The 26,251-nt window shown below is 48.1% G+C and overlaps 2 protein-coding genes across 4 annotated transcripts in view; one reads left to right on the top strand and one right to left on the bottom strand.

Annotated features, from left to right (window-relative positions):
- Window positions 1-26,251, top strand: part of CCNDBP1 (cyclin D1 binding protein 1) — a 51,807-nt gene that overhangs the window by 14,668 nt on the left and 10,888 nt on the right. The window lies entirely within an intron of this gene.
- On the bottom strand, window positions 156-11,807 carry TGM5 (transglutaminase 5). Its single transcript, XM_077832468.1, is given in 15 exon segments — window positions 156-315; window positions 623-756; window positions 3,856-3,960; window positions 4,087-4,535; window positions 4,863-5,028; window positions 5,201-5,268; window positions 5,357-5,460; window positions 6,181-6,208; window positions 6,211-6,288; window positions 6,291-6,317; window positions 7,332-7,429; window positions 7,431-7,516; window positions 7,784-7,912; window positions 9,054-9,169; window positions 11,573-11,807. Coding segments are annotated over 15 exon segments (1,983 nt in total).

The following is a 26,251-nucleotide window of genomic DNA, read 5'->3' as shown; positions in this document are numbered from 1 at the left end:
TTAACCTTAGCGCTTTCCTTGTGCTCCAGTAGCTACTGTGGTGAAAGGTCATTCTCCTGATTTGGATACTTCCTGCTGTTGCATTACACTGTGTGGGGAGTTTGCGCTCCTTCTCTGTGAATTTCATTTCAGGCTGCACAGCTATGATCATGGAGTTAAAATCTACTGGTGGGTGCCACCTTGAGAGCCTTGTACCCTTTGATATCCCTGAACTTGTTGCTCTTGAAGTTTACTTGGAGCTGCCTTTGGCTGCTCTTGAAGGGGATGATTTGGAAAGTGATGCTGGTCCTTTCTTGGGGTCTGAGGGCTCCCATGCTAAATAGCGGAAATAATGGTGACTTCACGTAAAATACCTGCTCTTCCCAGCCCTGCCCTCCGCTCCCCTTGCTGGCTGCTATTCTTGCTTCCTACTCTGCTGTTTCCCCAGCTTTCCTGGAAGCCAGTGTTCCCACCAGATTTGACCCTCTCTCCACTGATAACTCAGCAGCTCTATTTCCTCCCCTCATTGGAGACTGAATTCCCAATGATAAGAGCTAGGCACACGTGGTGGGGGAATAGACCCCAGAGATCCTATGACCCATCTCTCTGAGCAGCCACGCAGAAGAAAATACCAATTACTTACTCAGTGCTGAGCTGTTCTTTGAGCAGGCCGCCGCCTTCCACAGTAAGGACACAGTCTGCCACCAGCTCATAGAGGGGATTGGCAATTACCACTTGGAGAGCAAATGGTTGCTTCTCCACAACCGGCATCAAGACCTGAAGAGAGAGGCCAGAATGCACTTCATATGGCTGTAAAAGAGAAGGGCAGGTGCTTAGGGGATTATTGCCTTAAATGTGATTTGGTGCCATGGTCCTTCATCCAGCCGAGCAACAACATACAGAGTGCAGAGCAAGCTTCTCCCATACCACCCTCTGCCTGCATGACCATCCCATGGCTGGAGGGGCTCTCCTGACAGGGAACAGAAGGGAGTTCAGTCTCTTTCCCTTTCAGCCCTGGCCTCCCTGCTGAGATCACCAATTGGTATAAAATGCCATGTGGACACCTGTCCCACTAGGAACTGGACAGCGCACCAGTTCTAATACAGGCCTCTGAAGTCATCAGAGGGGAATGAATGCAGACCTGGCCCATTCCTGGCTCAAGAGTTGAGAAGTCATTTCCAAGCCACATATTCCATCTAGGGCAGGGGTTCCCAACTTGGTTCACGGCTTGTTCAGGGTAAGCCTTGTAACCATAGGGCCATGTAACCATCTTATAAGGGGTGTAAGTGCTGGGAGGGGCCAGGCTGAGCAATGCTACAGTGATGGGGTATATCTGTCCCCTGATAGTTGCTGTGAGCAACTGCAGAAATTTCCCTTCTCTCTCGGGATCTGGCTTTTCCTGCTCCAAATGAGTGGCTCATACAAAGTGAGGTCAGTTTCACACTTTTCAGCTGCAATTGATGTCTGTTAGGGCTTGTCTCACAGAGTGCTAGTGTGCAGCAAGCCAGGGGATGCTGTATGGATCCTGCAGCTGCACACTGAAATCCAGGTCTCCGACATCCCAGGTCAGTGCTCTAACTCCTGGGCTATTTGGGATAAGGGGGTGGGGGCAGGCACCACCAGTACCTCTCTTTTTTGGTTTGTTTTTTGCAGGAAGGGCTGACCTGGCTTAGGTGACTAACTCCAGGAGAGGGTGCTTAGCTGTGAATCCTGAGTGGAGATATCTGTCTAACTCCCTTTGAGGGGCAGGGCAACTAACTCAAGGCTGTAGATTCTATGAGGCAGAAGTCTGTGGCAGAGCAAGGAATTGAAGTTGGGTCTTTTAAGTCTCCGGCTAGTGTCCTAATTCCTAGACCATTCTTCCTCTTGCTTTCTGAGGTACTTTCCTGGGTGCATCTAAAAATGTGTCAGATCTTCATCCCCACCATATGCTCTGTATAGATCTCTGCTCTGATGTGACCCAGCTTGAGGTGGGGACAGATGCTGTGCTCCAGTGCCAGCCTGCCCCCACTATTGCAGTATTTGTTAGCTGGGACTAAGGCAGAGGAGTCGGAAATGCAGCTTCTTTTAACATTCATGGCTGCCTCAGCCCTGTTCCTATAATCTAAGCAGCTGCCTCCAGCTTATCATTCTCTATTCCGCCTAGAACCACTAAAAACTTCTTCCCATGCTGCACAGGGCTGTGGCCAGCTTCAGGAGAGCATGAGCTGAAGCTTAACTACCCCCTTCTGTGTCTCAGCTGTTGGAGGGTATGCAAATCCTGTCCAAAGAAACCAAGAGAGTCTTTCAGTGGACATTAAGGGTATGTCTACACAACAAGTGAGCAGTGAGTCTCAAGGTATGTCTACACAGCAAAGAAAAACCTGTGGCTGGTCCATGCCCGCTGGCTTGGGGTAGCAGGGCTCGGGCTACAGAGCTGTTTCATTGCTATGTAGGCTTCTGGGCTTGGGCTGGAGCCTGAGCTCTGGGACCCTCCCACTCCACAGGGCCCTAGAGCCTGGCTCTAGCCTGAGCCCAGAAGTCTACAGAGCAATGGAACAGCCCTGCAGCCCTAGCCTGAGTCAGCTAGCACGGGCCAACTGTGGGTGTGCAGTTGCTATGTGGACATACCCTCAGAGGCCAAGTGTGCAGACTTGGGCTTGTAGGGCTCATACTGTGACACTAAAAATAACTGTGTAAACATTCCAGTTCATGTTCTGAAAACCACCTCTCTCCCTGGGTTTCAGAGCCTGAGCTGGAATGTCACATGGCTATTTTTAGTACTATGGCATGAGCCCAAATCTGCAGAGCTGGGCTGTGAGACTTGCAGCTACAGGGTTTTTTTGTTCTGTATACATACCCCATACCATTTCACCAATGGAAAAATTAATGAAGTTACAAATGAAAATAATGTATTAAAAATTCTCTATATGCTGTGCTATTTGCTATTCACATGCTGGCCACTGGAGGTCCACATTTACTAAAGGCAGATGAGCCAATAGGGCTAGTGGCTTATCAGTTGGTATGTCTACACTGCAGTTAAACACCGTAGCCATGCTGACTGGTTTGGGCCTGCGAGGCTTGGGCTAAGGGGCTGTTTAATTGCAGTGTAGGTGTTAGGGCTCAGGCTGGAACCTGAGCTCTAGGACCCTGTGTTGGGGGAGAGTCCCAGAGGTCAGGTCCAGCCTGAACCTAACAGTCTACGCTGTAATTAAATAGCACATTAGCCCAAACCTGAGTCAGCTGGCACAGGCCAGCCCGAGGGGTTTATTTGCAGTGTAGACGTAACCAGTGTTGTCCTGTCTCTAGAGCACTGATGGCTGGCTGTGCTGAGCTTGCAGTACCCTTCATCTAGCTGAAGTCAGCAGCTGCTCACCCATTTCTGTACAGTGGGCACAACCAGGTGGGCTTGTGATTGGATTAGCAGCAGATGGATAGGAATAGTCAGATGAGGTATTTCAGACTCTTTTGAGTCAGAGAGAGATGTCATCCATGGGTGGGTGCCAGGAACTTCCCAACTCTAACCCCAGTTACCCATGGACTGCCAACTGTCTGGGGACAAGTCCCAGTTCCTAAATGATAAAATGTGGATATTGCTGCACCCCTCTCTTCTGGAGGCAGTGAACATGTACAGTGAGCGTGCTAGTAATGATAGACTCTCTCCGTCAGGCTAGATGGATGGAAGCTCAGCATAATCCACAGTGGGCAGCAGACAGTCTTCCCTGTTTTCTGGAAGAGCAGCATTTGGTGGGGGTTCTCCATTCCCTGCAAGAGCTCCAGAGACAGAGCTTCCTTTCTAAAGGAGAAGTTCTCCCTGCTTTCCTTTCCCTCCCAACCCTGCGTGGCCCTGGCTTTCAGCCCCTAGGGGAAACAATTAACTACACAAGACTGCCATACATTAATGAGGATAGCAGGGTAAGCCAGGGTGGTGATCTTTTTCACGAGCAGCTTCTCCCAGGTGGTGTTCTCCTCCCCCCATGGCAGTGACCTGAACCAGCTTGTCTAGGGCAGATGCTTCCTGTAGTAGGGGTATGAGATCGTCCATGGAAAGATCTTCTCTACAAACAGAACAGATATTCACAGAGCTGTAGGCCAGGCACTCTGGGCTCCACTGATGCTCCCCAGTGCCTGGTGGGCTGACTTCCTGAGCCCATGCAGTGTCCCGATGGGCCCTGCACCAAGATTGGAGCAGCAATGAAAATTACCTTCTTTGGGATGGAAAGTGATGTACAGTGTGTCCTGCCAGAAGGGAGGTGGGGGGGTGCTATTGTACAGCATGGACTGGGTACTCACACTCAGCTTTACATTCTTGTACTCAAAAGCCAGGTTACAAGCTAGCAGGATCAACTTGATGTCCTGACCAATTTCAGGGGACTCAGCGAGTTTAAATTTCAGATAGGTTTGTGCCACTTTCCGTGGCTCCTGGTTATGGTTCTCTCCTGGGGTGGGTGGAGCCGGTGAGAATCTCAGGGCTCCTGGCAGGAGCCTGTTGGGCCCTGCTGTGCTAGGACTTCTCATTGGTTTGTGCTGTGCCTGGGCACAGGCCTTCACATACACCCGCCTTTCCTCCTGGGAGCTGGTTTGAAGAGAGAAACAGCACTGGTACTTTGCTCTCCATAAACTCAGCAGAGCTGGTCTGGAAAAATGTCCAACCATCAAAGGAAAAAGGAAAAGAGGAAGAAGGAAAAGAGAAGGAAAGAGGCTGAGGCCCAGTCTAGGTTGAACAACCTCTAAGGCCTCAGATCTCCTTTCCCTACAGCTGACACTTTCTGCCAGCTAAGTGAGATATAGATGCCTTCCCAGCTCAGTTTGCAAATTGGTTTGTTGTATTATACCACTGTGCAAGCCTGTCCTTGTACTGTGGCTAATGCTGGAAGAGCAGCCTGGGCTGGGTGTTTCTGTACCTTCCTTGTACTTATAGCTATTGGTGATAGCCTCGCACTCGTCGCTCCCAGTGCTCTTGGTACTGATGTGGTTCCCAATAGAGTGCGTGTCCCCGTGAAGTATTTCCTTCCTTGCTCCATAGGCAAGCCAGGCAATGCAGTCGGCTTTCACCATGGAGAACATACAGTGGGGGAGGGATAGCTCAGTGGTTTGAGCATTGGCCTGCTAAACCCAGGGTTGAGAGTTCAATCCTTGAGGGGGCCATTTAGGGATCTGGGGCAAAAATTGGGGATTGGTCCTGCTTTGAGAAGGGGGGTTGGACTAGATGACCTCCTGAGGTCCCTTCCAACCCTGATATTCTATGATCGTAACAGAGGTCCCCTTCTCTGATGGCTATGACAGAGGCAGGACCACAGCAGTACACCCCTACAGAGAGGAAGCAAAGTGAGCCAGGCTCTTGCAGAGCTGAAGCGCCTGTGCATAAGGACCAGACAGAGAGGAGACCAGCCTTTACCATTGCTAGTTTCCTGAGGAGTTGCATCCAGTACCTGCCACCCTGAGTATCCTGGGGGCAGGTTCCTTTGTGCCATCCAGCACTCATTCCAGACATGGAAGTTCCTACAGGAGGAAATAGAGACAAGGATTTGCTTTGCAGATAATTTTTATGTGATTGCTGTATGAGGCCCTTGGGAGCTGGAGGAACTGCCCCTCTAGGGTGTGGCACATGTGAGTCACTGCGCCAGGGTGAGGCCCTGGGGAGCCATTGTGCTGCATGTGGGAGCCGAAAGCGGCCATGTTACCAAGCTGCATGTGGGAGCCAGGAAGGTCCATGCCGCTGTGCATAGGTGCTGGAATGGTTTCCATCATTTACGGGATTTACAGATTGTTGCAATGGCTCTTAGCACTCCCCCTATACGAATTGTTCCAGCGCCCCTGCTGCTGTGTCAACTAGGCAGCTCCTTGTCACCTTGCAACATTCAGGTCAGTTAAATTCAGTTGCAAAGAAGTGCCCAAGCTGAGGGAAGGGAGTGAGGTGGGTGCTGCAATGCCAGTGAAGATGATCCCATACTGTCCCCCCCCCCCACCTCTTGCTGTGTGTGTGGGGGAGGGGTTGCTTCTCCCAGGCTTCGATTGCAACAGCATTCCTTGTTGTTGTTCTGAAAGACTTTTCTGCAGCCCTGAAGTGTTCTTCTGAGTTGCAGTTATCCTAGGGGGCCAGAGGGATGGAGCAGAGGAAGAAAGCAGGGCCCTTCCATTCCTGGGCTATCTGGGAGGGTGTAGCCTAGCCTGTCCATCCCAGAGCTGAATACAGGGACCTGCAGCCAGAGCCGATCTCACCACACACTGTCCTTGCTGTCAGAGCCGGGATCCTGCCTGTGGTATCACAGAACTTGTCAATAATCAGGTTGCTGTCTTTCTTGTGGCCTGACTCAAAGTTGGTAAGGTGCGGGTTGGGATCCCCAGGCATCTCATCACTGGGAAAGGGAGAGGAAAGTTACAGCTGCTGGGCTAGTGCTGATCCCCAGGCCCCATAGGACCCCATAGCCTGTGACCGAATAGACATGACCCCATCTCTGTGCTTTACCCGTAATGAGAGAGTCACAACAGCCAGCACTGAGGAGCAGGTGGACCTGAAATCTCCCTTCAGTTTGTGTATGAATCAACTAACTTCTCTGGGAGCTTGCCCTCTAGGGTGGTAATGGGGTTCGAGTGCTGCCTCTCCAGTGAACTCTGAGCTGCTTCTCCCAGAGGGAGACTGTCGTGTTGGGGTTAGTGCAGGTGTAACAGCCCTCTGCTGCGTCAGAACTGCTGTGTGCCTTAGTTCCCTTCAGCTCATTGCATTTCCGAGGCCTATTCTCTAGGGTACGTGTGGTTAGCTGGTGACTGTGGCCATGAAAAGCAGCCACAGCTACTAGGACTGAAGCATCTAATCAAGTTATTTTTGAAGTCAGTCTGTATCTCATGGAGCCTGCCTTGTATGTGGCACGCAGAGCCCTCAGTCTGTAAAGCCACGTGCTAGTTTCTTCTCCTGGCTTTTACTGAGAATTTGAAGAGTTGAAAGTAAGGGTTTTTCTCCTCATACAATGTGAGATTCACAGACCTGGAACCCAGTCTATCCCCAGCCTGGGTAGCAGCAGTGCAGGCTTGCTCACAGCCTTTTGCCGTGTGCCTGGATTCCTCCGGGAAGATGCCTGTTCAATCTCCATCATCCATCTAGTCCCTGGCCTCTTTGCTGACATTACCAGTTAGAGGACAGTGAAGAACATCAGTCTTTGCCACGGTGGGTTGGATGTGAATGAATGGCTCAGTGGTGAGAAACTCTGTTTTATTCCCAACCTCCCAGACTCTCCTGCTTCCCTTGGATTGTGGCAATGAGCTGTGTTATAAACACATTTTATATAGGTGGATGTTCGTTTCTCATTCTTTCTGAGCTAATCCCCAGAGTTAACATGAACTTTAATTTTATGTACGTACCCTTCAGTGTCCACTCGCCCTATCTGTGCACATCACAACTGCAAAGACCCAGCATTGCCCATATTTAACTGGTTGACCTCCTGCAGCATCCCACTGTCTCAGTATGACGACTGCCATTCAACTCAGATGGGCAGATGCAGCTGGAGTAATCTTCGCTCCAGTTCCCTTCTAGAACCCCGCTGTCAACATTGCTGTTGATCTGGAAGGAAGCAGGGATACCAGAACCCGCAGACTGCAGCCTAGAAAGTTCTTTGGCATGCATAGATGGGGCACATCATGGGCATCTTATGGTGAATCACAACATCTCCTGGATGCAGCCACAGCCCATTGTGGGGATGACACAGTTGTCCTGGCAAGGCATGAAGGGGACATGTAGCCGCTACTAGAGTGGCAGAAAAGACTTTTGTGAGTTCTGTGTCTGTACAGTGATGGATAAGGAAGTAAGTATGATTAATCCTTCACTTACCATAGCGCTCACCACCCTAATGATGTATATGGGATTATTTCCTAAGGAATACTCTTTGACTGGGTCACACTGGAAGTTTAAGCTCCTGTCCAGTAGCTTCAGACAGATATCCACAGTATCCTCCTCAAACTGAGAGAGGAAAGAAAGAGACACGTCTTAGCGCCATGCCTTTCTGCCTGTGAAACGTGACCTAGTCATTTACACAACAGGAGTTATAGAGACCTGCTTCCCATGTTCTGTATTAAATATGCCTAGCCCTTCATATACACATAGATGCTTCTTCGCTTCCTTAGCCAGAGAGCAGCAGCTGGAAGAGCTTTGTGTGGCACAAATGTGAAGGGTCATGGTGTAGTTTTTTTCAACTAAAATTTTCCCTTGAGAATTCCATCTGCATGTTTAATCCTATAGCCCTCCAAATGCAGAGTATCTGCAGCACAGCGACCCATAGCCTTCTTGCTGCAGTGCATGAGCACCCCTGCAGCACAGTGACCCATAGCTTCTCACTGTTCTGAGGTCTAGATCCTCAGTTACAGCTGAACTCTGTTTGGGACTAAGCCACCCTTCCATTCCCCCAGTCCTAGGGTTGGGGGGGCTATTTTGGCTCCCAGTTTAACTTCAAGTTTAAAAAAGCCTGCTTTAAATAATGCCTCACAGAGATGGCTCTGCTAGACAAAGACTGCCCCCTGCTCCAGCCACACCCCATTGCACTCTCTGCATATAGTGCAGCTAAAAGAGGGGCCAGGGATCTGGCTCTGTCAGCATATGCTCTGAGAAGGTCCTGTTTTTCCCCAAAGATAGCAGTGGAGTCCATGCTTGGGCCAGGTGAAATGTCCAACCTTTGAGTGACAAAAGGGGCTGCATTAGCGTCTTCTGGAAGACCAAGTGCCACACCTAATTTGTGTAAAGTGGGGCTTATTGCAGCAGTCTTCAACAGTAATGCAGAGGTTTTGCCCACAGAGCAACAGATCACAGCATAAGGGCTGGGCTGCTCAGATCAAGAGGGAATATTGTACGCTGGAACTTCTGTGCACCTAATCTCCACATTACAGACAAGGGCAGTTATAGGCCACATATTACTCCAGGAGCCAGAGCTGGCCACCCCCGGGCCTCTGCATGTGTGCTCACAAGTGGCAGAGCCGAATGATCCCAAAGTGAGGAGCTGGAGCAGCAAGCCTCATTTAGCAAGGGGAGCTGGCAACAAGTTTTGTCCTTGTAACAGATAAGAACATGGGTTCCATCCCAAAGAGGCTGCTGGGAAGGCCCAGTTTACCTGTCCATAGTTCCAAGGATAGGGATGGATCCAGTTCTTGTTTCCGTGGTAGATTAAGCCATAGTCATTCATTACATATTCCTGCCTTCCAGGAATTGCTAGATACATATCACCAGCTGAAAAATTGGAACACAAAACGCTGTTATCAAGGCTGATCCTTCACTCTGGCACTTCGAGTGCATAAGATGGGGGCCCGCAAGGATTTTAAAAATTAATACTGGCCACTCCAGGCTGGTATTAAACTCCCAAGGTCACAGCGTCTCTCTGACCTTGGATGGGTCGATGCTGCCACCACGCACTTGGGAATTCCTTCCTGTGGGGTACCCTCAAGCCCTTTCACCCCCCCCTCCAGGGAAGAGCTGAGAAAGAAAACAAAGGAAATTAGCTGTTGCCTCCAGCTAATTAAACAACACATGCACAAACCTCTTAGGACACCAAAAATCCAATCCTGTTCTTAATAAAGGGTAAATTTTATTAAAAACAAAAAGAAAGAAAATACATCTGGAACTTAGGCTTTTGCTAGATTTAAAAAACCCAGTTACAAAAATTAAGCATTCAGATAGCTGTCTTGGGGTTCAGCTTAAAGGTTACAATCAAAACAAAAGCATCTGGGGTTAGCACAGAGGAGTCCACAAGCCTTACAAAATAAAAAATAAAACCTAATTGCATCTTTCTAGACATTTCTGATCTGCTTATATATTTTGGGTTTCAGATAAGTAGGTTCAAGGTATGAATTGATGGTTTTTCATACTTGACTTAAAGCTTCTTACAGCATAACTGCTCCCTCTTTCCTGGGGAACAACAATACACAGACACAGGGAAGCTTTTTTCCCCAATTTTAAAAAGTTATAGTCCTCCCATTGGCTCTTTTGGTCAGGTGCCCACTCCTTTCTTTTTACCTGTGGGCTTGTTAACCCTTTACAGGTAAAGCAATTAGAGAACAGCTCCTAACAGGGGTTTTATAGCTAACTGGCTGGCTGGGTGTCCATAAAAGGGAGCTCACCACCACCCTTCATTTAACATAGCTGTGAAAATACAGAAACTGCCTCCTTTCTGCTTTTCTCTTTCTGCCAATGCTGCTTCCATAGATCATGAGTTCTTTAGTATCAAAGCTCTTCAGAACTCACCCTGACAGTAGCATTAATGGGGAGCTAGGAATGGTAAGCTTTCCATTCCCATGCTGGAGTCACTGCACTATTAAAATGTGTCCTTACCACATAAAGGAGCAGGTCCAATGGATGTGCATCCCAGGGCACTGAACTGTCTACTCCTCTCACACTGAGAGGCTCATGGGAAGAAGCAATTGGGATAGCTCTAAAGGCCCTGAGAGGCTGTTTGTGTCACACTAGCACAGTGTTCCTTCCCCAGGAGAATACAGACACATTCAAAGGGAAAAACATTCACTACTAGGTTTTAAACTTCTCAGGTGACGTGTTTATTAGCTGTGTCTCTGCCTGTGCCTGTGAGCCTCCCTCAGACTGGGATTAATTGCTTGTTGTGGTTTGAGTGTGGTAGCATTGACCACGTGCTTGGCACTGTACAAACACAGAACACTGTTCTCTGGGGTTAGCATCCGGAAGAGATGTGGGCTCTTGGGACTGGATGGGCTGTACAGGGGATCAGGAAACCCTGTGGGAAGGTCCATGCTGGCTGAAGTCACTGAGAAGTACCTCGGTGGAGAGACATCCCTTTTGTTTGTCCTGGGCTCAGCACAGACAAGTTAGAACCACCCAATGGCAAGCCACATACCTGGGCACCAAGCATTAAAGAGCAGGATGAACTCCCCCAACTGGTAGGAGGGGATGTGACCTGTACCAGAGTCAATGTGAATCTTCAGAAGAAACTGCCCGATGACTGCACTGGCTGGAGCAGACAAGGTGACTTCCATGGAGCTGGGACTGTTTGATGCACAGGCTGCCCTCTAGCTACTCCTGAGGCCTGACCTGGCCAAAGAGAATATAGCTTGTGTTCTGGATGACCTGTCAGGTCAGGGCCCTTTGGCAGATAGACAGAAGGTTAAACATATCCTAATAAGACAGAATGCTTGTGTTGGATTCAGAACCCCCTTGCACCTACTGAAATTACATGGGGGAGGGGGCAGGCGGACCCAGTGTTTGTCAGGAATCTGGCCTGAAGCAGAGCAAACCTCTAGGCAACCTAATGAGTGCAGCTGGCCTATAGTAGGCTGCATGAGTGGTTACACTGCCTGATTGGTTGGAAATGTCAGCAGATGGGCTCTTAAGTCCAGCAGCTGCTCACACTGTATTTATCCTCAGCTGAGCTGTGACTACTTCTGAGCCTGCTTGTTCCTAGCCCTCCTCCTGCCTTGAACTCAGCTATGATCCTGGCCTCAGCCTTAGTTCCAGTTCCTGATGTCAGCATCTAGCTGCTGGGCTGGGCTCTCCATGTCCCTCTCAGTCACTTACGGGAGGGCAGGCAGGGTTCTTTAGCAGGGGTTATTTCTTATGCTAGGAGGGTTCCCCTTCCTTGATCTCTGCAGGGGCTGTCCTAGCTCTTACCAGTCTCTGTGATGAGGAGGATGGTGTCTGCTCCTGGCTGGTATCCTCAGGCTTGGAAGCGCAGAGTGATGGTGAATGGCTGCCCTCACCTCACCACCAAGTGCTTAGTGGTGTTCTCTGCTGTCCAGGGTTGCAGGTTGTTTCTGTAGCATTGGAAGTCTGTGAATGCAACTTCTAGCCCTAGGACTAAGTGGGGTTTCTTCAGTCCCATTGAACCAGCCTCATTCCATTCCATAATCCTACAATTGCTTTCCAGAATCTAATATCCTTGCCCTGATGTCTTTTGTGAATAATTAAGGAATCATTTTATTATTCAGCCCCATAGGAGTTCATAGTGTTTTAAGAACCATAGGAGAACAAGAGATTCCTGATTAGAACAATGTCTTTGCGTGTAAAGAGGGGGTGAGGACACTCAAATGTGGAGAACTGGTGTTTACCTGTACCACTAGGCACTTGTATACCATTGGGATAAGGCCAAGATAGGCCATACAGCCACTGTGCCAAGGTGATCTCTCCTCTGTATGGCCCCCATAGGTATCCTATGATGTCCTTGCCACTTATCACCCATCTGTGGCCTTGCCTGCCTAGGAAAGATCACTGAGGGAGTCCAACATGAACGGCATCTGACATCCTCCAGTTTGCTCATGTTCCAGGCCGGACCACGCATGCTAGATAGACACTGTTGGTCTCCATAGCTGACAGTCTCCTCGTGGCAATAGACAGAGCGGGGATGTCTTGACTAATTCTGTGAGATTTTTCAGCAGCCTTTGATACCATTGATCATCGTGTGATATTGACACATCTATAGGCCCTGGGTGGAGTTGAAGGAGTCACCTTAGAGGTGATCTTGTTTCTTTTGGAGTGATCCCAGTGGGTGACCGCTCTTCCTTGCTGAGGCTTTCCAGCTGTCAGCTCCCACAGGCTTGCTTCAGTCTGGGTTTTCCCCCTTCCTTTTCACCATCTACATGAAAATGCTGGTGGGGGGCAGGGGAAGGGAACGGGGACTGTGAGGCGATACAGAGTGATGTAATCAGTATGGTGTGGCTATTCAGTTCTGTCTCTAAATCAGACTCCAGTTGGACTTACTTCCTTACTTGCCTACTGTGTTGCAGAGATAGTTACCTGGACAAAAGTCAGGCAGTTTAAGCTCAAGGTGGAGAGGACGGAGGCTGACTGGCAAAATAATTTTGAGGCTCTGGCAAAGTTCATAACCACCCTCTCACTCAAAGATGTCTGTCACAGTCTTATTAGCCTAAGCTCTGCTCTTGGACTCACAAACACCAAGAGCAGTGGTTCTCAAACTTTTTTTCTCGTGGACCACTTGAAAATTGCTGAGGGTCTCGGTGGACCACTTAATGATCTTTCGAAATGTTGTTTGTACTGTTAGCTCACTATTGTAAAGCACTTTGGGTAAAAGCACTATAATAATTAACGTTTTTTGTTCTACAAATAAAAGCACACAACTCATATTTTAATATCAGTAGTCTTACCTTTCTAATGCAATGGATGTGCCCTCTTTCCCCCGCCATGGCAGCCCCTGAGCTGGGCCACGGAAGGACGGGGGTCTCTCCCCTGCTGTGGCAGCCCCTGAGCTGGGGCTGGGAAGGAGGACCATCTCGCCCCGGAAGCCACAGCACTGGAGCTGGGGAAAGTCGCCTCTTTCTCTGGCCACTGCAGCTCTGCATGTCCCTGTTAGAATATAGATATTCAGGCCTGTCTGTAAAGGCCTGTATTCTAAGAATTTAGGTGTATTCTTATCACTTGGCTAGTTATAGAGGTATAAAAGAATCAAAATCACTGTCTGCCGGTGTAAGGTCCTTCTCTTACTGTGACAGTCTGAGGCCCTGTTCTTAAGCTAAGGCCTTTGGCTAAGCAGCAGAGGTAGCCATAAGCTGGGAAGCGACCGGTCACATCCTCACATTCCAAACTAGTCACATTGAAATAAGGTGCTATTGGGCTGTTAGGAATACAGTCCTGTCCTGATAATGCCTATCACCTCCAGAGAAAGGGAAGTGCCTAGAAGATGTAAAAGGAAACTTAGTTTGATAGCATCCTGTCTGGCAAGAACTCACTTATCAATAGCTGGGATGTGAAATTCACACTTCTGTATTGTTTTGTCATTATAGTTCCCACTTTGCTATTGTTTGTCTGTATAATCTCTGTCTGGTTCTGTGATTGTTCCTGTCTGCTGTATAATTAATTTTGCTGGGTGTAAACTAATTAAGGTGGTGAGATATAATTGGTTACATAATCATGTTACAATATGTTAGGATTGGTTAGTTAAATTTCAGGAAAATGATTGGTTAAGGTATAGCAAAGCAGAACAAGTTTTACTATAAAAAGAAAAGGAGTACTTGTGGCACCTTAGAGACTAACCAATTTGTATGAGCATAAGCTTTCGTGAGCTACAGCTCACTTCATCGGATGCATACTGTGGAAAGTTTAGAAGATCTTATTATATACACACAAAGCATGAAAAAAATACCTCCTCCCACCCCACTCTCCTGCTGGTAATAGCTTCTCTAAAGTGATCACTCTCCTTACAATGTGTATGATAATCAAGGTGGGCCATTTCCAGCACAAATCCAGGGTTTAACAAGAACGTCTTTTGGGGGGGGGGTAGGAAAAAACAAGGGGAAATAGGCTACCTTGCATAATGACTAAGCCACTCCCAGTCTCTATTCAAGCCTAAATTAATTGTATCCAATTTGCAAATGAATTCCAATTCAGCAGTTTCTCGCTGGAGTCTGGATTTGAAGTTTTTTTGTTGTAAAATAACGACTTTCATGTCTGTAATCGCGTGACCAGAGAGATTGAAGTGTTCTCCTACTGGTTTATGAATGTTATAATTCTTGACATCTGATTTATGTCCATTTACTCTTTTACGTAGAGACTGTCCAGTTTGACCAATGTACATGGCAGCGGGGCATTGCTGGCACATGATGGCATATATCACATTGGTAGATGTGCAGGTGAATCATAGAATCATAGAATATCAGGGTTGGAAGGGACCTCAGAAGGTCATCTAGTCCAACCCCCTGCTCAAAAGCAGGACCCATCCCCAATTAAATCATCCCAGCCAGGGCTTTGTCAAGCCTGACCTTAAAAACTTCTAAGGAAGGAGATTCCACCACCTCCCTAGGCAACGCATTCCAGTGTTTCACCACCCTCCTAGTGAAAAAGTTTTTCCTAATATCCAACCTAAACCTCCCCCACTGCAACTTGAGACCATTACTCCTTGTCCTGTCCTCTTCCACCACTGAGAATAGTCTAGACCCATCCTCTCTGGAACCACCTCTCAGGTAGTTGAAAGCAGCTATCAAATCCTCCCTCATTCTTCTCTTCCGCAGACTAAACAATCCCAGTTCCCTCAGCCTCTCCTCATAAGTCATGAGTTCCAGACCCCTAATCATTTTTGTTGCCCTTCGCTGGACTCTTTCCAATTTATCCACATCCTTCTTTTAGTGTGGGGCCCAAAACTGGACACAGTACTCCAGATGAGGCCTCACCAATGTCAAATAGAGGGGGACGATCACGTCCCTCGATCTGCTCGCTATGCCCCTACTTATACATCCCAACAGGCCATTGGCCTTCTTGGCAACAAGGGCACACTGCTGACTCATATCCAGCTTCTCGTCCACTGTCACCCCTAGGTCCTTTTCCACAGAACTGCTGCCTAGCCATTCGGTCCCTAGTCTGTAGCTGTGCATTGGGTTCTTCCGTCCTAAGTGCAGGACCCTGCACTTATCCTTATTGAACCTCATCAGATTTCTTTTGGCCCAATGCTCTGACTTGTCTAGGTCCCTCTGTATCCTATCCCTGCTCTCCAGCGTATCTACCACTCCTCCCAGTTTAGTATCATCTGCAAATTTGCTGAGCGTGCAATCCACACCATCCTCCAGATCATTTATGAAGATATTGAACAAAACCGGCCCCAGAACCGACCCCTGGGGCACTACACTTGACACCGGCTGCCAACTAGACATGGAGCCATTGATCACTACCCGTTGAGCCCGACAATCTAGCCAACTTTCTACCCACCTTATAGTGCATTCATCCAGCCCATACTTCTTTAACTTGCTGACAAGAATACTGTGGGAGACCGTGTCAAAAGTTTTGCTAAAGTCAAGATACAATACATCCACTGCTTTCCCTTCATCCACAGAACCAGTAATCTCATCATAGAAGGCGATTAGATTAGTCAGGCATGACCTTCCCTTGGTGAATCCATGCTGACTGTTCCTGATCACTTTCCTCTCATGTAAGTGCTTCAGGATTGATTCTTTGAGGACCTGCTCCATGATTTTTCCGGGGACTGAAGTGTGGCTGACTGGCCTGTAGTTCCCAGGATCCTCCTTCTTCCCTTTTTTAAAGTTTGGCACTACATTAGCCTTTTTCCAGTCATCCGGGACTTCCCCCGTTCGCCACGAGTTTTCAAAGATAATGGCCAATGGCTCTGCAATCACAGCCGCCAGTTCCTTTAGCACTCTCGGATGCAACTCGTCCAGCCCCATGGACTTGTGCACGTCCAGCTTTTCTAAATAGTCCCTAACCACCTCTTTCTCCACAGAGGGCTGGCCATCTATTTCCCATGTTGTGATGCCCAGCGCAGCAGTCTGGGAGCTGACCTTGTTCGTGAAGACAGAGGCAAAAAAAGCATTGAGTACATTAGCTTTTTCCGCATCCTCTGTCACTAGGTTGCCTCCCTCATTTATTAAGGGGCCCACACTTTCCTTGGCTTTCTTCTTGTTGCCAACATACCTGAAGAAACCCTTCTTGTTACTCTTAATATCTCTCGCTAGCTGCAGCTCCAGGTGCGATTTGGCCCTCCTAATTTCATTCCTACATGCCCGAGCAATATTTTTATACTCTTCCCTGGTCATATGTCCAACCTTCCACTTCTTGTAAGCTTCTTTTTTATGCTTAAGATCCGCTAGGATTTCACCGTTAAGCCAAGCTGGTCGCCTGCCATATTTACTATTCTTTCGACACATCGGGATGGTTTGTCCCTGTAACCTCAACAGGGATTCCTTGAATACAGCCAGCTCTCCTGGACTCCTTTCCCCTTCATGTTAGTCCCCCAGGGGATCCTACCCATCCGTTCCCTGAGGGAGTCGAAGTCTGCTTTCCTGAAGTCCAGGGTCCGTATCCTGCTGCTTACCTTTCTTCCCTGTGTCAGGATCCTGAACTCAACCAACTCATGGTCACTGCCTCCCAGATTCCCATCCACTTTTGCTTCCCCTACTAATTCTTCCCAGTTTGTGAGCAGCAGGTCAAGAAAAGCTCCCCCCCTGGTTGGCTCCTCTAGCACTTGCACCAGGAAATTGTCCCCTATGCTTTCCAAAAACTTCCTGGATTGTCTATGCACTGCTGTATTGCTCTCCCAGCAGATATCAGGAAAATTAAAGTCACCCATGAGTACTAGGGCATGCGATCTAGTAGCTTCCGCGAGCTGCCGGAAGAAAGCCTCATCCACCTCATCCCCCTGGTCCAGTGGTCTATAGCAGACTCCCACCACGACATCATCTTTGTTGCTCACACTTCTAAACTTAATCCAGAGACACTCAGGTTTTTCTGCAGTTTCGTACCGGAGCTCTGAGCAGTCATACTGCTCCCTTACATACAGTGCTACTCCCCCACCTTTTCTGCCCTGCCTGTCCTTCCTGAACAGTTTATAACCATCCATGACAGTACTCCAGTCATGTGAGTTATCCCACCAAGTCTCTGTTATTCCAATCACGTCATAATTCCTTGACATCACCAGGACCTCCAGTTCTCCCTGCTTGTTTCCAAGGCTTTGTGCATTCGTATATAAGCACTTGAGATAACCTGCTGATCGCCCCTCATTCTCAGTATGAGGCAGGAGCCCTCCCCTCACAGACATTCCTGCCTGTGCTTCCTCCCGGTATCCCGCTTTCCCACTTACCTCAGGGCTTTGGTCTCCTTCCCCCGGTGAACCTAGTTTAAAGCCCTCCTCACTAGGTTAGCCAGCCTGCTCGCAAAGATGCTCTTCCTTCTCTTCGTAAGGTGGAGCCCGTCTCTGCCCAGCACTCCTCCTTCATGGAACACCATCCCATGGTCAAAGAATCCAAAGCCTCTGATAGTGTGGCTGATGTTATTAGGCCCTGTGATGGTGTCCCCTGAATAGATATGTGGGCACAGTTGGCAACAGGCTTTGTTGCAAGGATAGGTTCCTGGGTTAGTGGTTCTGTTGTGTGGTATGTGGTTGCTGGTGAGTATTTGCTTCAGGTTCGGGGGCTGTCTGTAGGCAAGGACTGGCCTGTCTCCCAAGATTTGTGAGAGTGTTGGGTCATCCTTCAGGATAGGTTGTAGATCCTTGATGATGTGCTGGAGGGGTTTTAGTTGGGGGCTGAAGGTGACGGCTAGTGGCGTTCTGTTATTTTCTTTGTTAGGCCTGTCCTGTAGTAGGTGACTTCTGGGAACTCTTCTGGCTCTATCAGTCTGTTTCTTCACTTCCGCAGGTGGGTATTGTAGTTGTAAGAACGCTTGATAGAGATGTTGTAGGTGTTTGTCTCTGTCTGAGGGGTTGGAGCAAATGCGGTTGTATCGCAGAGCTTGGCTGTAGACGACGGATCGTGTGGTGTGGTCAGGGTGAAAGCTGGAGGCATGTAGGTAGGAATAGCGGTCAATAGGTTTCCGGTATAGGGTGGTGTTTATGTGACCATCGTTTATTAGCACTGTAGTGTCCAGGAAGTGGATCTCTTGTGTGGACTGGACCAGGCTGAGGTTGATGGTGGGATGGAAATTGTTGAAATCATGGTGGAATTCCTCAAGGGCTTCTTTTCCATGGGTCCAGATGATGAAGATGTCATCAATATAGCGCAAGTAGAGTAGGGGCGTTAGGGGACGAGAGCTGAGGAAGCGTTGTTCTACATCAGCCATAAAAAAGTTGGCATACTGTGGGGCCATGCGGGTACCCATAGCAGTGCCGCTGATCTGAAGGTATACATTGTCCCCAAATGTAAAATAGTTATGGGTAAGGACAAAGTCACAAAGTTCAGCCACTAGGTTAGCCGTGACATTATCGGGGATAGTGTTCTTGACGGCTTGTAGTCCATCTTTGTGTGGAATGTTGGTGTAGAGGGCTTCTACATCCATAGTGGCCACTCTATTGATTGATAGAGCCAGAAGAGTTCCCAGAAGTCACCTACTACAGGACAGGCCTAACAAAGAAAATAACAGAACGCCACTAGCCGTCACCTTCAGCCCCCAACTAAAACCCCTCCAGCACATCATCAAGGATCTACAACCTATCCTGAAGGATGACCCAACACTCTCACAAATCTTGGGAGACAGGCCAGTCCTTGCCTACAGACAGCCCCCGAACCTGAAGCAAATACTCACCAGTAACCACATACCACACAACAGAACCACTAACCCAGGAATCTATCCTTGCAACAAAGCCCGTTGCCAACTGTGCCCACATATCTATTCAGGGGACACCATCACAGGGCCTAATAACATCAGCCACACTATCAGAGGCTCGTTCACCTGCACATCCACCACTGTGATATATGCCATCATGTGCCAGCAATGCCCCTCTGCCATGTACATTGGTCAAACTGGACAGTCTCTACGTAAAAGAGTAAATGGACACAAATCAGATGTCAAGAATTATAACATTCATAAACCAGTTGGAGAACACTTCAATCTCTCTGGTCACACAATTACAGACATGAAAGTCGCTATTTTACAACAAAAAAACTTCAAATCCAGACTCCAGCAAGAAACTGCTGAATTGGAATTCATTTGCAAATTGGATACAATTAACTTAGACTTGAATAGAGACTGGGAGTGGCTTAGTCATTATGCAAGGTAGCCTATTTCCCCTTGTTTTTTCCTCCCCCCCCCACCCCCAGACATTCTTGTTAAACCCTGGATTTGTGCTGGAAATGGCCCACCTTGATTATCATACACAATGTAAGCAGAGTGGTCACTTTGGATAAGCTATTACCAGCAGGAGAGTGAATTTGTGTGTGTGTGTAGGGGCGGGGGTGTGTGAGAAAACCTGGATTTGTGCTGGAAATGGCCCACCTTGATTATCATACACATTGTAAGGAGAGTGATCACTTTAGATAAGCTATTACCAGCAGGAGAGTGGGGTGGGAGGAGGTATTTTTTTCATGCTTTGTGTGTATATAATAAGATCTTCTAAACTTTCCACAGTATGCATCCGATGAAGTGAGCTGTAGCTCACGAAAGCTTATGCTCAAATAAATTGGTTAGTCTCTAAGGTGCCACAAGTACTCCTTTTCTTTTTGCGAATACAGACTAACACGGCTGTTACTCTGAAACCTGTCAAGTTTTACTATATAGTCTCCAGTCAATCAGGAAGTGGAGGTGGTGGGGGGGGGGGGGGGGAGGGAGGAAATGGGAACAGGGAATGGGGGGGGTAAGGAAATTGGAATCGTGTTTTGCTAAAAGGGGGAAATGAGAACAGGGAATGAGGGTGGGAAAATTGGAATCATGTTTGGCTAAGGGCAGGCATGGGAACAGGAACACCGGTGTAAGGCTCTGTGGTGTCAGAGCTGGGAAGGAGGGCACTAAGGAAGGAAACTAGAGTCATGCTTGCTGGAAGTTCACCCCAATAAACATCGAATTGTTTGCACCTTTGGACTTCAGGTATTGTTGCTCTCTGTTCATGCGAGAAGGACCAGGGAAGTAAGTGGGTGAAGGAATAAGCCCCCTAACAGTCCCAAATTCCCCACACCTCCTCTTCTCAACCCATTTCCCCCTCCCACCTACCCTCTATTTCCCCCCAAGGCCATCACCTCACCTTACATGTGCATCTTCTTCAGGGTCCAGGCACCTAATTAGTGGAGCCCACTAATTAGGTGGGTGGCCCTTCATTCTTTTGTGTGCAGCCACCCAGGCATGCACCTTAGAGGGAACTGTCCGTGGACCACAGTTTGAGAACCTCTGACCAAGATTGTTACCTCTGGTCTGTGCCACTGCAAGGTACTCTGCCTAGGATTTAGCCCAAAGATTGCTCAGATTCTCTCACTAGCTGGCTTACAATGTGGCTGCCTGCCACCTGAGCAAGAACTAGCAAGAGTCCTTTGGACTCTGAGTCTACACTGGCTGCCAGTAAACAAACTGCAGGGTAAAATTCCAAGTAGCTGCACCCCATTAGATGGGAAATGACATCTCAGGCATGCCCTCCCTCTCTCTTTCTGAAAGGCCTCCACACCTGCATTTGCCTGGAATGCTTAAGTTAAATATAAAGGGATCTGGGGGGATGGAATCAGTGTGTTCTTGGGAACGCGCTCTCATTCTTGTACTTCCCTCTTGCCAGAAACCTGTGCGTCAGGCTGGTGGAGAAGGAGTTGCACCCAAAATTCCTAGAGCACTTCTCCCAATACCAGAGTAGGTGGATATTTCTGCTAAATTACCTGCAGTGAGATAGCTAGCAGTATTGACAGTATGGTTCAGAATTAATTTCCCTCTGAGATGAATGGGGCAGTTCACACAGCTGTTGTACCTCTGCAGTCAGCCTATATCAAGCAACTTTTGCCTCTCCCTGGCTGGTATGCCTCAACCCCACCACCATACCTGCCTAATCCCGTGTTCTGTGGATACTGACCAAATGGCCATTGCCTGAAGGAAAGTCTTCTATCAAGGGTTCAGCGCTTGCCTGGCCCCCTGAAGTTAGTGAGTCAGGAAAGCACTTGGCCCCTCATTTTTACTTTTCAATCTAACAGTAAGTGTTCCTTTGGCTTGGAGTTAAACTAACTGGTTTTAAAACATCTCTAATGGCACACACAGAAAGCGATGCCTGGGGCAGGTGACTTGCTACTGTTTTTCCCCCGGTAGAAGCTGGGACAGCTACAGGATGGCTTCTGAATCCAATTAGATAGTGCTGATAGAGCCAGGGATTCCTTCACAACTAGCAAGTGCCTTTTGGGCTTCCTGCCTTGGTTATTTTCTATGTAACCTTTTCCCCTCAAGCTGTTTCTCATTGAGTTCCCATTTTGCTGCCACTCTCCCCACTTTCTGTACCTCTTAGGAATCACCCCATGGCTGCTTGTGCTCTTGCTACATCACATAGAAATGCCTGCACCTACCTTTGACTGTGATCTTTCTTGTTCTCTTCACACTAGTGCTGCCGGACTGAATCTGCTTCACTTCTGCATGCTGCTCTGAATACCACAGGCAAAGGCAGGGCAGTATCACTGATTAACCTTCATGTATTGCAACTGACCTGCTCACTTTGTCACAGATGGTTGGCAGTGTTATAAACTCATGCGAGGTGTGGCAGCTGCTGGAGCAAGCCCAACTCCCCAGAAGGAAGAAGGGCAAATGAAATTCTGAGGACAAAGGGGATTCACATCTCTTAGAATTCAAGAGTAGGGAAATAAAAATTCCCCAAATTTCAGTGGATTCTTCTATAAAACCAGCATCTGCTGCTAACTCAGTTCCCAAATAGCATTAAACACCCCATGAAGGCAGCCACAAGTTGCACAGAGTAGAGATGGAAAATGACTTAGCAGAGCCTTTCTAACTCATCCTCTGAGTACCAGGGTAGGACTGCCCCTGTCACTACCCCCACCCACCCCCCTTCTATGTAGTGCTATAGATATCCACAGTTTCTTACACTGAAACCAAAGACCTGATCTCTGCCCTGAGGAATCTACATTCCTGAGATATAACATGCTGCTGGGGAGATGATATCAGGCCAAGTGGGAGTGTGTGTGTGTGGAGAGAGTAACACTGACTTTGAGGTAGCTTATTTTTGCTTTTACCACTTGGGGTGGGAGAGCAGGCCCGTGCAGGAAGGCTTTAGAAAGAAGTAAATTTTGAGATATGCTTTGAAGGCAGAGATGGCAGTTCTGTGGTGTACGGGCCCAGGAAGCATGTGCCAGACATAGGGAGCAGCAGAGGAGAAGGGAACAAGGAGACACAGAGGAATGCAGAGTTAGCAGAGCACAGGTCCCAAGCAGGAGAATTATGCATGATATGTGGCATGATGGAATTAGAGGCAGAGCTATGTACTGCCTCAAAGTGAGGCCATGGAGTTTGCCTCTGATGCAGAGGCTGTCAGAAGGGAGGGGAGACATGGTGAGCAGGAGAAGAGGGCCTTGGCAGCTGTTCCCTGTCAGAGGGGTGTGTATTGCTGCCCGCAGTGATTTGAGCATGAGAACCAGCCTCAGGGCACTGCTAGGAGGCAGGGCACAATCCCCAAACTGGTTGTGAGTTCTGTACTTAGATTTCACCAACCAGTTATCAAGTGTGAACTCCTCAAGCAGTAGAACAGCCTTAATGTGGAGTCATAGACAGTCCCCATGGGTACTCTGCCCTATCACGCCACCCAGACGACTGTACCTTTGAGATGAATGGTCCCTTACAGCTGAATACTGTTGTGATTCTTGGCTGCTCCCAGTCTCAAAGGAGCAGTCACTTACTGCAGGTCAACTATTCCTTTTGTCTTTGGTGTGAGATCTGTTTGCAGCTTGTAGCCAATCCTAGAACAAACTATATATCAAGATTTTGTTAAATAGGAAAAGGAAACCAGAGTTATTTACAAGGATAAAGAAAGTATGTAAACAGATACATAAATGAGTTACAATCCTAGGTTTCAAGAACTAAAAAAAGCTTGTGGATTATAGAAGCTTAATGTATGCAAGCAGGCTCCCAAACACACTAACGTGACCATGGACAGCTGCTGCCTGCCAGCGAGCCTGGTGCCTGCCCCACTGGCTAGGGCTTGGGGCGGTACAGCCACGCCAGGGGAGCTGCCCGGGCTGGGCACTGGCTCCCGCAAGCGACAGCCCAACATGCTGCTGCTGCCGTTCCAGGTAGAACCCTGAAGCTGCACAGATATCTGCATTATACGTACCTCTTGACAAAATTAAAACTAGTATCATATTAAAAGTCTTTGGAGCAGCTACTTCATGCCCACAAACCAAAAATAATCAACTAATCAGTGTTGCCAGTTCTCACAAATCTTATTATATCTCACAACTTCTAGTGTATTACTTATAGTTCCAGCTAATGGCGTCAAGTGACTGGGAGAATTTCAACTTTCATCTTGAAAAAAAAAACCCACAAAGTTTCTAGGCTTCTTCATGGTTATGGGGTAAAGCTTGAAAATATGAAGTGAGTGTTTCCTAAAGATTCAGAAGGCAAAGGAACACCTCACAATTTATTGACTTAAAAATCATGATGCTTCTTAACATCTGCCCTTTTTGTTTGTTTGTTTAAAAAATCCTCCTGGGGGTGTGTGGGGGGTGGGGGTGGGGGGCAGTTTGGAGCCTGACTCATTATCTTTGAAATGTTGTGGTTGCCAGTACTGAAAACCAACAACATTCCTCTCCTCCACAAACAGCTGTCACTGGCTAGCCCTCTAGCGCAAGCTAGGCTCAACCTGGCTTGTGGCCTGGCAGATATCCCCCAGCTGAATGTGCTAATTATAATGACTTACCCAGCTGTGCGGGATTGAAGATGATTACATAAACTGAGTAGAGCAGACATTTAGGAGAGCTTCATAAGGGGAAAATTTCTAGGCCTATGAGATAGGCCTGGCAAAGGCTATAGTAGAGATAAGGTAGTTTGCTGTGTGCTGGCAGAGGAACCCTTCACAAGCAAGCTAGGTTGTGGAAAGCAAAAAACTACCAAGAAGCCCTTTGGGAAGAAGGTAGGCCTGGGGAGGGCAGAGCTTAAGAACTAACAAGTGGTGGTCCCTGGCAGGGGACTAAACAGACCCATAATAGGCAGTTAAATGAATGGTGAAGTCTGTGGTAATCTGGATGGTTTGTTGTTTGGGGGGAAATTGAGAACTGTGCCTAGCTCCGATGACTAAAAGCCAGAAGAGGCAGGGGAAAAGGAATAGAAGAACTAAATTTAAAAATATGCCAGAATTGCTCTGAACCTTGGAAAGCCTCTGTGAGGTAGCTACTAGGGAACCAGCTCTGAGCACAGTCCTGGAGTGGCTGGCTGTGGGTGTGTACGGTATTTTGGTCAGCAGAGAGTGCACCTGGATGGATGGCTGTGGTTGCATACTCCCACCACCACCCCAGCCTGGGTAAGAGGAGGGGGAGCTCAGGCTGTGCCCTGCAGGCTAATTGATCCACACTATAGTGGGAGAGCAGATGCTGAAGCTGAGGGCACCTCATGAAGAAGGCTCTGCAGGCTGTCCCTTCTTTCTAGCTTGAGTGCCTCCATTGACCACAACTGCAGTAGCATAGCCAGGGGAAAAACTTCTCTTGCAAGTAAGCAAGGCTCAGGCCCCTTTGTATTTGTAGGTCAAGACCTACTCATTCCATTCACCCCAACCCACAGGCAGCACAAGTAGATCTCAGAGCCTAGGTGTCATGGTCTGGCTCTAAGATTATATTGTTTACCAAGGGTGTGCCTGTGTCCTGCAACAGCTCCTGTTTCCAGTTTACTTATGATGTAGCCTTCATAGGGAGCTCCACAGAATCCAGCTCTAATTTGACAAAGGCAAGGATAACGGTAGTGAGGGTGCATCTAAAGGAAACTGTTGACCTATAGGGAGCATGTAAAGTAGACTGTAAACTACAGCAGCACTGAGGCTAGTCTCTTACACTGGGACCATGCTCAGAATAGAGAGTGCCAATGTGGCTTAAGCTCACCTTTACCCTCCACTCAGCTCACAAACAGAATTTCCTGAGACTGCTGCAGATAAAAGTTGGAGGAGAGGGAAGAAGTCAAGGTTTTGTGAAGTTGTCTTGTTTCTTCTTCAACCATCTCTAAAATCCCTCCTTTTCTCTCCATCCTCCCTGCTCTGTGCTATTGTCCTATCCAACCTGCCACAGCCTCTTCCTCCTCCTTTCTGCTCTGTCTTCCCACCCCTTTGCTTCCTTTTTCTCCCCTTCAACATGAAGTTCAAGCTCAGGCCATGTCTACACTAGCCATCTTACAATGGCACAGCTGTACTGATGCAGCTGCCCTGTTATAAGATGGCTCATGTAGCTGCTCTGTGTGGATGGGAGAGAGCTCTCCTGCCACATAATAAAACCACCTCAATGAGTGGCAGTAGGAGAAGCTCTCCTGCTGACATAGTGGTGGGCACATGAACGCCTATGCTGATGAAACTTTGCTCAGGGGGGTGCTTTTTTACACCCTGAGCGACATATATGGTAATGTAGACATGGCCTCAGTCTCCTCACCCTCAGGATCTTCACAAACTTGCTTCTGCATCCACCTCTGCCTTCATTTACTTAAACTCTCTTCTTGACTGCTCCCTTTCTCATCTACCTGCTGTTGAATTGATACCTCTTCTTCATGCCACCCATATGCAACAGCACACCAAGCTCCCTCCCTCTCCTGAAATGCCCCATCTGTTAGGAGATTAATTTTAGCTATAGGAAGCCAGGCTCAAAATGGAATTCTGCACTATATGACATCCACTCGTGCCTTCAAAATGGAAACCCTTCAGGGCAGGGACTTAGCTGCCTCTTTGGCACATTGACTCTTGTGCAGGGCCATGCATACCTGCAGTACTGCGCAAGTTATTGGAACTGTGACACATGTTATTTTCCTCCCCATCAAAGCACTGAAAACATTTCGGCAACAGTACCCTCAAGCAATTGTGTAAATCAAGAGACCAGATACGGTCATGAGTAATAAGGCTCTCCAAAACTTTTCCACAGCAGGTATTGGAGCGGTGTATAAAAAGCCACCTTTCCTGGCCTGGAC

This window comes from Eretmochelys imbricata, chromosome 13, assembly GCF_965152235.1.
Source record: "Eretmochelys imbricata isolate rEreImb1 chromosome 13, rEreImb1.hap1, whole genome shotgun sequence".
Classification (NCBI taxonomy): domain Eukaryota; kingdom Metazoa; phylum Chordata; order Testudines; family Cheloniidae; genus Eretmochelys; species Eretmochelys imbricata.
The sequence above is the reverse complement of the archived record's forward strand: the minus strand, read 5'-3'. Positions and strand labels throughout refer to the sequence as shown.